Source organism: Watersipora subatra, chromosome 8 (genome assembly GCF_963576615.1).
Source record: "Watersipora subatra chromosome 8, tzWatSuba1.1, whole genome shotgun sequence".
NCBI lineage: Eukaryota > Metazoa > Bryozoa > Gymnolaemata > Cheilostomatida > Watersiporidae > Watersipora > Watersipora subatra.
In genome coordinates this window covers 37,005,875-37,019,429 of record NC_088715.1, presented here as the reverse complement: position 1 = coordinate 37,019,429, position 13,555 = coordinate 37,005,875, and the positions used below count along the sequence as shown (strand labels likewise).

Below are 13,555 nucleotides of genomic sequence, written 5' to 3'. Positions count from 1 at the left end.
TACTCGTTTAGCGCGGTCTTTTACTTCGAAATAGCCTACATATATATAAAACAGTTTAAATTTACGATAGTGATGAACTTTGAAAGCAACCCCATAAAAATAATTACTAACTGTCTCAAGCTAATAATAGTGCCTTGTTTGACGTGTTTTTAATAATTCGAAGAACATGCATGCATATAAAAACGGTTTGCAAGTTTTGGTCCCAATGTAACGTTTAGCGAGCACACCTTTGTGCTAAATGCTGCGCGTAAAGGTTTTGCTCAGTCAAATAATTGTCTTTACGTTAATATCAACTAGTCCAGCTGTGCAGAAGAAGCGTTGAGGCCAGAAGATATTGTGGAAGGTATTGGACAACTAAAAGAGGTTCGTTCCATCGAAAGCAACAATCACAATGCAGCTATCTGAGCAAATGATGAAAGTATTTTTGTTTTAAAAAGGTTAATTTTTGTTTCTGCGTGTAATATAAGTATGGTTCGTTTATGTCACTTGTTCATAAATATATATTTGTATAATTTGATCACTTATCATTATATAGCTTATAGATGTGCAGATTTATAGCATGATATTTAATATTAATAGCATCCTTGCGGCTATCTCAACACGGCATACAATGGATCGATGCTCGTAACTCCTCATCTATTGTACATAAAAAGCTAGTTTTGGCTGCAAACTGTTGCAAACATATCAATGGGTGTAATGAGCTTTTATGCAACATTGTTAAATATAGATATAAAATAGAAACATGTCTTCAAATTTAGAATGAAATAAAAATAGAGAATGTCATAAAATTGCAAAGAAGGGCACAGGCTATAATATCATCGCAGATCAATTGCAAACAATAGATATCAACTGATAGAGATATTTCTCGGTTTCTCGATGCACATTTATTAAGAGATCTTTGAAAAATTAGGAGTAAGTTAGCACATTTATTGCATATAAAATATAGGCGACATTTGCTTGGTCCGTAATGGAGCTAAATTTTCTTCCGAATATTCTAGCGAGCCATTTAAAAAATACACCGCAACCTCTATTTTAACGCCGCCTTCAATTGACCGCCACAACAGAAGAAGGATTAAAGATAGGGCGCCATGGCGTTCAATTACAGGTTTTACGGTATATACACTTAAAAAATTATGTTTTCAGTAATAATAGAACTCTTAATAAAAAATTCACTTTATTTATTTAATGGCCCTCATATAAACATAGACAAATGTACACACAAATATATGCATATGTATGTATGCATATGTACGTATGCATACGTATACATCTATATATATAAATTTCAATGTTTGTTTGTCTGTCTGTGCTTCTGTCTGTACAGTTATACCAATAAAGTTTTAAGAATGAGAAATCCGTTGCGAACTGGATTTGAACTAATAACCTCCAGTTCAACGGACACTAGAGCTAGAACATTCATCGGATGTTTGCATTAGATAATTACTATGGGTTTTTATATCACTATATGATATTTTCGCCTTATGATGCCAACACTAAAACAAATTATATGATATGAAGTTTACAAGTTGAAATGCTAAGTGTTAAATATTAAATAAGAGTAAACTTTCTGTGCAGACATTTTCAGTTTTCCTTAGAGGGCATTCAACTAGTATATATACATGTATATATCACAATATATATATATATTGTGATAATGTATATATCACAATGTATATACATTGTGATATATACATGTATATATCACAGTGTATATATATTGTGATATATATATATACATGTATATATCACAATGTATGTACATTGTGATATATACATGTATATATCACAATGTATATACATTGACGGCAGAATAGGTAAAAATATTGCTTTAATACGCTGCTACGGATGCCTACTTCTTTTGACAGATGAGGACAGGTGCACGAAGAACTGGTTCAGCAAGAGATAGGAGACGGAGCTCGTCCCTCTCCAGGCTCGAGAATCAATCAACTTCAGTCATTAGATTGTCTGATCAGCCTAGGTCTTTTCGAGGCCGATCAGGAAAAGCATTGGAATCTAAGGCGAATAAAACTACGAGAGTAAGGTAGGTTCTTCTTGCCCCCATCTCTGTCTAAGGCTTTTGAGCAATTTTAATGAATTGCAGTTCTCTCGATAATTTTCAAATACAGTTTGCTTACCTTGTCGCAGACCTACAGCTCTGGCGGTCTTTCTGCCATTACTTTCTCGTGCACCTACCACTCTGGCGGTCTCTCTTCCATTACCTTCTCGTGCACCCACCGCCCTGGCGGTCTCCCTTCCATTACCTTCTCGCGCTCCCACCGCTCTGGCGGTCTTTCTTCCATTACCTTCTTGCACACTCACCGCTCTGACGGTTTCTCTTCCATTACCTTCTCGCGCACCTACAGCTCTGGTGGTCTCTCTTTCATTACCTTCTCATGCATGTACCGCTCTGGCAGACTCTCTTCCATTACCTTCTCGCGCACCCACCGCTCTGGCGGTCTTTCTTCCATTACCTTCTCGCGCACCCACCGCTCTGGCGGTTGCTCTTCTATTACCTTCTCGCGCACCCACCGCTCTGGCGGTTTCTCTTCCATTACATTCGCGCGCACCCACCACTCTGGCGGTCTCTCTTCCATTACCTTCTCACGCACCCACCGCTCTGGCGGTCTCTCTTTTCCAGATTTTTCAATTGAAACTCCTTGTAAAAAGTTGTGTTTCTTGTTGTAGGTATGTCTGCGTAATGGCATACCCCGCACAGGGTGACCTTGAACTTGACTTAAAAGTCGGCGATGTAGTTGTGGTGTTAAAGAAAAAGAGTGAGGGTTGGTACAAAGGCACCAATGAGACAAGTGGTAAAACTGGCATTTTTCCAGCCCGCTTTGTTCAATCATTTTCTTCCAGCTCCTCAGGCAACGAATCGCGGAGCAGCTAGCTGGTATTTATCCCGGCTCGTTTCAGCAGCAAATTTGCACGTCTTCCATGAAATATGCATAAAATACTTTGTTGGCTATGCAGAGCCTGAGCTATATATTCCTACACAACCTGTTTACCCGTAATGCTTTTGTGTATGTATTTATTATTTAAATATCATTATAGCTATTTCTTGTTTGGTTTTTGCAGAATGCTCGAGTGATAAGCATTTGACATCTGACTCGCTGTTCATCTTCTCTATTTCTTCTTTAGTTTTATATCTACAAAATATTGGCAGTCGAGCCAGAGACAGTCTCTTTATACCCCTTATTATTTTGCTTTGGGCCCTATATATATCCTAGGTTTATTTGGTTTTCTAACTTGCAAGCATTTTCTCTCCGCGTTAGACAATTGCATACAAAATACTCATTTGCTTTGTTTTGTAAATAAAGATAACTATTAATTATATTAATGACAATGTCATATTTATTATTTGCGTATGTCTCTAAATGACAGCCATTTTGTATTAGTACATGCATAGATGTCATAATGGCTATTTGATGTTATTATATATAACAATATATATTATTATAATTGATAAGTATATTGCAATACGACTGTAATAATATGTGATTATAGTAACAATATGATGCTTACACTATGAATATACCGTAAAGCTTCTAATGGAACACCGCCTCTATGTGAGCGTCACCTCTATTTGACCACCGCTATGAGAGAAAAGTTAAAAAATAAAAGCGCCACCCTCTATTTGAGCGCCACCCTCTATTTGAACACCAACTTCATTGGAACGCCATTTTGACAATCCTTGATCTCTATGAACCCATAATATCAAGTGATCAGTAGAAAAGTGTCCACAAAATTGTATTAATAATGAATTGTTTACATTAATAACAATAAATTCTCTTGTTGTAGCACTCCACAGCTTTTAGCTTGTTTTTCATTAAAACTTCGAAAGCAACACCATAGGAATAATTAATAACTGTCTCAGGCCAATAGTACATCCTTGTTTAACGCGGTCTTGGTACATTAAAGTACACGGATATAAAAACAGTTTACATTTGCGATGGTACAAAGGTTACATTTAGCGAGCAAAACTTTTAGGCGTTGCATTTTTGCTAAATGCAACGCGTAAAAGTTTTGCTCTGCCAAAAAATTGTTTGGACACTAATATCGACTAGTTATGCAGTGCAGAAGAAGAGTTCGGGTCAGAAGACATTGTGGAAGGTAATGGATAACCAGAAGATGTTCGCTCCATCAAAAGCAACAACCAGAACTCAGCTATCCGAGCCAATGACAATATACGGTATAGACTATAGATATATACGGGAACGATATAGACGCGTAGAAATATAGACGTATAGGAATACAGACTCGTAGGAATATAGACTCGCAGGAATATAGACTCGTAGGAATACAGACTCGTAGGAATACAGACTCGTAGGAATATAGACTCGTAGGAATACAGACTCGTAGGAATATAGACTCGTAGAAATACAGACTCGTAGGAATACAGACTCGTAGGAATACAGACTCGTAGTAATACAGACTCGTAGGAATATAGACTCATAGGAATATAGACTCGTAGGAATATAGACTCGTAGGAATATAGACGCGTAGGAATACAGACTTGTAGGAATATAGACTTGTAGGAATACAGACTCGTAGGAATACAGACTCGTAGGAATATAGACACTTAGGAATGTAGACTCGTAGGAATACAGACTCGTAGGAATATAGACACGTAGGAATATAGACTCGTAGGATTACAGACTCGTAGGAATATAGACTCGTAGGAATACAGACTCGTAGGAATATAGACTCGTAGGAATATAGACTCGTAGGAATATAGACTCGTAGGAATATAGACTCGTAGGAATATAGACTCGTAGGAATACAGACTCGGAATATAGACTCGTACGAATACAGACTCGTAGGAATATAGACACTTAGAAATATAGACTCGTAGGAATACAGACTCGTAGGAATACAGACTAGTAGGAATACAGACTCGTAGGATTACAGACTCGTAGGAATATAGACTCGTAGGAATATAGACTCGTAGGAATATAGACTCATATGAATATAGACTCGTAGGAATACAGACTCGTAGGAATACAGACTCGTAGGAATATAGACTCGTAGGAATACAGACTCGTAGGAATATAGACTCGTAGGAATATAGACGCGTAGGAATATAGACTCGTAGGAATATAGACACGTAGGAATGTAGACTTGTAGGAATATAGACTCGTAGGAATATAGACTCGTAGGAATACAGACTCGTAGGAATACAGACTCGTAGGAATATAGACTCGTAAAAATACAGACTCGTAAAAATACAGACTCGTAGGAATACAGACTCGTAGGAATACAGATTCGTAGTAATACAGACTCGTAGGAATATAGACTCGTAGGAATATAGACTCGTAGGAATATAGACTCGTAGGAATATAGACTCGTAGGAATACAGACTCGTAGGAATATAGACTCGTAGGAATACAGACTCGTAGGAATACAGACTCGTAGGAATACAGACTCGTAGGAATACAGACTCGTAGGAATACAGACTCGTAGGAATATAGACTCGTAGGAATATAGACTCGTAGGAATACAGACTCGTAGGAATACAGACTCGTAGGAATATAGACTCGTAGGAATACAGACTCGTAGGAATATAGACTCGTAGGAATACAGACTCGTAGGAATATAGACCAAAGACTTATAGTATTAAGAACTGCACCTAACTAACCAGGTACTTGTATAGCAAGCAGGTTTTTGCCTTAGTAAAGTTGCTGATGAACACAGTTACAAGATAGCACAAAGTCAGAAGAAGACTGTTTCTAAGCTCAAAAAAGGTGCTCTTGTCGTGAATAATACAATCATATAAATAACCCCTCTTTGGATAATAAAAAGTCTCGGATACTTTAGAGACCTGTGAGAGTTATCAATAATTATTGTTCAGCAAAATTGTATTTGGGAGTTGTCTCTCGTGTTCTGACAGCAGTTTAAACTGTTTATGCAAAGCCATGAAACTATGGAGCAAAGCTCATCGCCTAGAAGAGATTTTATTTTTAACAGACTCAACCTTGACATCTCTTTCCTTATATCGCTATACGATGATCTCCCTTCTAGTTTCATTATTAGGATTCTTTGTCCTGGCTCAGTGTTTACTCAGTCTCAATTCTCTATTTAGTCTCCAAGCTTCATTGTTTTCTAGACCACCTCATTTCTTTTGCATTCATTTTTTTTCCGATGGCAACATCGTGGAGTCACTAGCTCTCAAATGTTCTCCGTTTAAACTGAGTCAACAGATTGCATTAACTCCATTATTCTCACATGTATGTTAGAGGTTTCACGCAGCATTGGTAGATTGGTCAGGTGTCCAATAGGTCCCCTAATATATTTAGCAGCAGTACAAATACAGTTGGATTATTAGCCTCAGAGTTTACCAAATATAGTAGTGTTTCAAGAGCTCCTGCAGTTATGAGATCATTTGTGCTGGAACCAGGTTTGTGTCACTTTATGGCTGATGAGCTAACCACCCTGCATTGCATGGGTATGAAGTACATTAGCCTACCTGCAACTGTTTATAAGCTGGTTTTATTACCCTGCAACCCAGGGCATTCAGCTAGCAAAAATAAGATCGCTCTATATTTTGATGAGTTTTAGAAGCCCGAGAGCTAGAGCAAACAGGCTTCGGTATCTTCGGTACCTGTGTACAAAACTTCAAACTAATAAAGCATCCTCCCTAAACTAGTAACGTATCTTCTCCAAACTGGTAAAGTATCCTCCCTAAACTAGTAAAGTATCCTCCCCAAACTAGTAAAGTATCCTCCCTAAACTAGTAAAGTATCCTCCCCAAACTAGTAAAGTATCCTCCCCAAACTAGTAAAGTATTCTCCCCAAACTAGTAAAGTATCCTCCCCAAACTAGTAAAGTATTCTCCCCAAACTAGTAAAGTATCCTCCCTAAACTAGTAAAGTATCCTCCCCAAACTAGTAAAGTATCATCCCCAAACTAGTAAAGTATCCTCCCCAAACTAGTAAAGTATCCTCCCCAAATTAGTAAAGTATCCTCCCCAAATTAGTAAAGTATTCTCCCCAAACTATTAAAGTATCCTCCCCAAACTAGTAAAGTATCCTCCCCAAACTAGTAAAGTATCCTCCCCAAACTATTAAAGTATCCTTCCCAAACTAGTAAAGTATCCTCCCCAAATTAGTAAAGTATCCTCCCCAAATTAGTAAAGTATTCTCCCCAAACTATTAAAGTATCCTCCCCAAACTAGTAAAGTATCCTCCCCAAACTAGTAAAGTATCCTCCCCAAACTATTAAAGTATCCTCCCCAAACTAGTAAAGTATCCTTCCCAAACTAGTAAAGTATCCTCCCCAAACTATTAAAGTATCCTATCCAAACAAGTAAAGTATCCTCCCCCAAACAAGTAAAGTATCCTCCCTAAACTAGTAAAGTATCTTCCCCAAACTAGTAAAGTATCCTCCCCAAACTATTAAAGTATTCTCCCCAAACTATTAAAGTATCCTCCCTAAACTAGTAAAGTATCCTCCCCAAACTAGTAAAGTATCCTCCCCAAACTAGTAAAGTATTCTCCCCAAACTATTAAAGTATCCTCCCCAAACTAGTAAGGTATCCTCCCCAAACTAGTAAAGTATCCTCCCCAAGCTATTAAAGTATCCTATCCAAACAAGTAAAGTATCTTCCCTAAACTAGTAAAGTATCCTCCCCAAACTAGTAAAGTATCCTCCCCAAACTAGTAAAGTATCCTCCCCAAACTAGTAAAGTATCCTCCCCAAACTAGTAAAGTATTCTCCCCAAACTAATAAATTATCTTCCCCAAACTAATTAAGTATTCTCCCCAAACTAGTAAAGTATCCTCCCCAAACTAGTAAAGTATCCTCCCCAAACTAGTAAAGTATCCTCCCCAAGCTATTAAAGTATCCTATCCAAACAAGTAAAGTATCTTCCCTAAACTAGTAAAGTATCCTCCCCAAACTAGTAAAGTATCCTCCCCAAACTAGTAAAGTATTCTCCCCAAACTAATAAATTATCTTCCCCAAACTAATTAAGTATCCTCCCCAAACTAGTAAAGTATCCTCCCCAAACTAGTAAAGTATCCTCCCCAAGCTATTAAAGTATCCTATCCAAACAAGTAAAGTATCTTCCCTAAACTAGTAAAGTATCCTCCCCAAACTAGTAAAGTATCCTCCCCAAACTAGTAAAGTATCCTCCCCAAGCTATTAAAGTATCCTATCCAAACAAGTAAAGTATCTTCCCTAAACTAGTAAAGTATCCTCCCCAAACTAGTAAAGTATCCTCCCCAAACTAGTAAAGTATCCTCCCCAAACTAGTAAAGTATCCTCCCCAAACTAGTAAAGTATTCTCCCCAAACTAATAAATTATCTTCCCCAAACTAATTAAGTATCCTCCCCAAACTAGTAAAGTATCCTCCCCAAACTAGTAAAGTATCCTCCCCAAACTATTAAAGTATCCTATCCAAACAAGTAAAGTATCCTCCCCCAAACAAGTAAAGTATCCTCCCTAAACTAGTAAAGTATCTTCCCCAAACTAGTAAAGTATCCTCCCCAAACTATTAAAGTATCCTCCCTAAACTAGTAAAGTATCCTCCCCAAACTAGTAAAGTATCCTCCCCAAACTAGTAAAGTATTCTCCCCAAACTATTAAAGTATCCTCCCCAAACTAGTAAAGTATCCTCCCCAAACTAGTAAAGTATCCTCCCCAAGCTATTAAAGTATCCTATCCAAACAAGTAAAGTATCTTCCCTAAACTAGTAAAGTATCCTCCCCAAACTAGTAAAGTATCCTCCCCAAACTATTAAAGTATTCTCCCCAAACTATTAAAGTATCCTCCCTAAACTAGTAAAGTATCCTCCCCAAACTAGTAAAGTATCCTCCCCAAACTAGTAAAGTATTCTCCCCAAACTATTAAAGTATCCTCCCCAAACTAGTAAAGTATCCTCCCCAAACTAGTAAAGTATCCTCCCCAAACTAGTAAAGTATTCTCCCCAAACTATTAAAGTATCCTCCCCAAACTAGTAAAGTATCCTCCCCAAACTAGTAAAGTATCCTCCCCAAGCTATTAAAGTATCCTATCCAAACAAGTAAAGTATCTTCCCTAAACTAGTAAAGTATCCTCCCCAAACTATTAAAGTATCTTCCCCAAACTAATTAAGTATCCTCCCCAAACTAGTAAAGTATCCTCCCCAAACTAGTAAAGTATCCTCCCCAAACTAGTAAAGTATCCTCCCCAAGCTATTAAAGTATCCTATCCAAACAAGTAAAGTATCTTCCCTAAACTAGTAAAGTATCCTCCCCAAACTAGTAAAGTATCCTCCCCAAACTAGTAAAGTATCCTCCCCAAACTAGTAAAGTATCCTCCCCAAACTAGTAAAGTATTCTCCCCAAACTAATAAATTATCTTCCCCAAACTAATTAAGTATCCTCCCCAAACTAGTAAAGTATCCTCCCCAAACTAGTAAAGTATCCTCCCCAAACTAGTAAAGTATCCTCCCCAAACTAGTAAAGTATCCTCCCCAAGCTATTAAAGTATCCTATCCAAACAAGTAAAGTATCTTCCCTAAACTAGTAAAGTATCCTCCCCAAACTAGTAAAGTATCCTCCCCAAACTATTAAAGTATCCTCCCCAAACTAGTAAAGTATCCTCCCCAAACTAGTAAAGTATCCTCCCCAAACTAGTAAAGTATCCTCCCCAAGCTATTAAAGTATCCTATCCAAACAAGTAAAGTATCTTCCCCAAACTAGTAAAGTATCCTCTCCAAACTAGTAAAGTATCCTCCCCAAACTAGTAAAGTATCCTCCCCAAACTAGTAAAGTATCCTCCCCAAACTAGTAAAGTATCCTCCCCAAACTAGTAAAGTATCCTCCCCAAACTAGTAAAGTATCCTCCCCAAACTAGTAAAGTATCCTCCCCAAACTAGTAAAGTATCCTCCCCAAACTAGTAAAGTATCTTCCCTAAACTAGTAAAGTATCCTCCCCAAACTAGTAAAGTATCCTCCCCAAACTAGTAAAGTATTCTCCCCAAACTAATAAATTATCTTCCCCAAACTAATTAAGTATCCTCCCCAAACTAGTAAAGTATCCTCCCCAAACTAGTAAAGTATCCTCCCCAAACTATTAAAGTATCCTATCCAAACAAGTAAAGTATCCTCCCCCAAACAAGTAAAGTATCCTCCCTAAACTAGTAAAGTATCTTCCCCAAACTAGTAAAGTATCCTCCCCAAACTATTAAAGTATCCTCCCTAAACTAGTAAAGTATCCTCCCCAAACTAGTAAAGTATCCTCCCCAAACTAGTAAAGTATTCTCCCCAAACTATTAAAGTATCCTCCCCAAACTAGTAAAGTATCCTCCCCAAACTAGTAAAGTATCCTCCCCAAGCTATTAAAGTATCCTATCCAAACAAGTAAAGTATCTTCCCTAAACTAGTAAAGTATCCTCCCCAAACTAGTAACGTATCCTCCCCAAACTAGTAAAGTATCCTCCCCAAACTAGTAAAGTATCCTCCCCAAACTAGTAAAGTATTCTCCCCAAACTAATAAATTATCTTCCCCAAACTAATTAAGTATCCTCCCCAAACTAGTAAAGTATCCTCCCCAAACTAGTAAAGTATCCTCCCCAAACTAGTAAAGTATCCTCCCCAAACTAGTAAAGTATCCTCCCCAAACTAGTAAAGTATCCTCCCCAAACTAGTAAAGTATCCTCCCCAAACTAGTAAAGTATCCTCCCCAAACTAGTAAAGTATCTTCCCTAAACTAGTAAAGTATCCTCCCCAAACTAGTAAAGCATCCTCCCCAAACTAGTAAAGTATCCTCCCCAAACTATTAAAGTATCCTATCCAAACAAGTAAAGTATCCTCCCCCAAACAAGTAAAGTATCCTCCCTAAACTAGTAAAGTATCTTCCCCAAACTAGTAAAGTATCCTCCCCAAACTATTAAAGTATCCTCCCTAAACTAGTAAAGTATCCTCCCCAAACTAGTAAAGTATCCTCCCCAAACTAGTAAAGTATCCTCCCCAAACTATTAAAGTATCCTATCCAAACTAGTAAAGTATCCTCCCCAAACTAGTAAAGTATTCTCCCCAAACTATTAAAGTATCCTCCCCAAACTAGTAAAGTATCCTCCCCAAACTAGTAAAGTATCCTCCCCAAGCTATTAAAGTATCCTATCCAAACAAGTAAAGTATCTTCCCTAAACTAGTAAAGTATCCTCCCCAAACTAGTAAAGTATCCTCCCCAAACTAATAAAGTATCCTCCCCAAACTAGTAAAGTATCCTCCCCAAACTAGTAAAGTATCTTCCCCAAACTAGTAAAGTATCCTCCCCAAACTAGTAAAGTATCCTCCCCAAACTAGTAAAGTATCTTCCCCAAACTAGTAAAGTATCCTCCCCAAACTAATAAATTATCTTCCCCAAACTAATTAAGTATTCTCCCCAAACTAGTAAAGTATCCTCCCCAAACTAGTAAAGTATCCTCCCCAAACTAGTAAAGTATCCTCCCTAAACTAATAAAGTATCCTCCCCAAACTAGTAAAGTATCCTCCCCAAACTAGTAAAGTATCCTCCCTAAACTAATAAAGTATCCTCCCCAAACTAGTAAAGTATCCTCCCCAAACTAATTAAGTATTCTCCCTAAACTAGTAAAGTATCCTCCCCAAACTAGTAAAGTATCCTCCCCAAACTAGTAAAGTATCCTCCCTAAACTAATAAAGTATCCTCCCCAAACTAGTAAAGTATCCTCCCCAAACTAATTAAGTATTCTCCCTAAACTAGTAAAGTATCCTCCCCAAACTAGTAAAGTATCCTCCCCAAACTAATTAAGTATTCTCCCTAAACTAGTAAAGTATCCTCCCCAAACTAGTAAAGTATCCTCCCCAAACTAGTAAAGTATCTTCCCTAAACTAATAAAGTATCCTCCCCAAACTAGTAAAGTATCCTCCCCAAACTAGTAAAGTATCCTCCCCAAACTAGTAAAGTATCTTCCCCAAACTAGTAAAGTATCCTCCCCAAACTAATAAATTATCTTCCCTAAACTAGTAAAGTATCCTCCCCAAACTAGTAAAGTATCCTCCCCAAACTAGTAAAGTATCCTCCCCAAACTAGTAAAGTATCCTCCCTAAACTAGTAAAGTATCTTCCCCAAACTAGTAAAGTATCCTCCCCAAACTAGTAAAGTATCCTCCCTAAACTAGTAAAGTATCCTCCCCAAACTAGTAAAGTATCCTCCCCAAACTAGTAAAGTATCCTCCCCAAACTAGTAAAGTATCCTCCCTAAACTAGTAAAGTATCCTCCCCAAGCTATTAAAGTATCCTCCCCAAACTAGTAAAGTATCCTCCCCAAACTATTAAAGTATCCTCCCTAAACTAGTAAAGTATCCTCCCCAAACTAGTAAAGTATCCTCCCCAAACTAGTAAAGTATCCTCCCCAAACTAGTAAAGTATCCTCCCCAAACTAGTAAAGTATCCTCCCCAAACTAGTAAAGTATCCTCCCCAAACTAGTAAAGTATCCTTCCTAAACTAGTAAAGTATCCTCCCCAAACTAGTAAAGTATCCTCCCCAAACTAGTAAAGTATCCTTCCTAAACTAGTAAAGTATCCTCCCCAAACTAGATTATTCCTATTTGTAAAGTGAAAAATGAAAAATGAAAAGCTCGCTGAAAATGCCTCGATGCACTTGTCTGACTTGTATCTATTTTTAACGCTATCCACTAATCAGATCATTTTAGAATTGTAGAACAGAAAGACATTTAGTGGGTTTTTCTCGATCATCTTTGGCAGAAATCGAGAAGGTAATTAGTGTGTACAACAGGCTTACTGCTGTTGAAAACTCGACAGCTAGTCAGTAATTTCCTTAATTGATTTCTTCACTCATTTCTCCATTTCAGCTCCTCGCTTATTTCAAGTCGTCTCTCAGCCATATTTTCGTTTCATAGGCTTCGAAAAATTCTAGTCTTGCGACATTAAGCACGATATTAGAGTAAAAGCCTTATCATATCAGCAGATTTTTTATTGTGCAAGCTAAAAGAATATGTAATATTTTCTATGGCTAAAAAAATTAATTTGTTTCTTTTTATGATTTGTTGGTGTGCTGCTGTTATAAAAACTCTTGGCTCAAGTGAACAACATAACGAAATTGACCAATAAGAATTCAGCCATTATTCGACTGTTCTTTTTGTCAGACAATTATGAGGTGTCAGTGAATAAGCGTTATTCTCTGTAATGAGCTTACACAAAGCCTCCTATAAAAGTTCTATATAAGAATTTGCAAACATCGTCAGGCAGTTAACCCAGTTATGTAATCAATAGCCAAGGTTTTCTATTCAATTGGCTGATATAAGTCTGGATGCTGAGACAGTCCAATCCTAAATTAGGCTACAGTTTATTTTCACTTTCTCTTAAGCCGCTATATAACGGTGGTAAATTCCTTTCGCACTATCTGTTGTTCTTTTCATTGGCAGGCTGCAAGAGCTTGTGAGTATAGCTATTGGATTTACCTTCTCTTAATTCCTTATTTAGGAACTTTTCTTGTTTTTATTGCTATACTTCTGCTGATGTAAATGGGATTTATTTTTTCTGCTTTCATAGTTTCTTGTTTTGACATAATCCTTCACACGAAAGC

The 13,555-nt window shown here is 37.5% G+C and overlaps 1 protein-coding gene across 1 annotated transcript in view; it reads left to right on the top strand.

The window, feature by feature from the left end:
* LOC137402018 (E3 ubiquitin-protein ligase SH3RF3-like) overlaps positions 1-3,558 on the top strand; it is an 81,419-nt gene extending 77,861 nt beyond the window's left edge. The window contains exons 14-15 of the mRNA XM_068088487.1: positions 1,866-2,041; positions 2,686-3,558. Coding sequence (XP_067944588.1) covers positions 1,866-2,041; positions 2,686-2,890 — 381 coding nt within the window. The 3' untranslated portion in view covers positions 2,891-3,558. The remainder of the gene's footprint in view (positions 1-1,865; positions 2,042-2,685) is intronic.
* Positions 3,559-13,555: the final 9,997 nt, after the last annotated feature.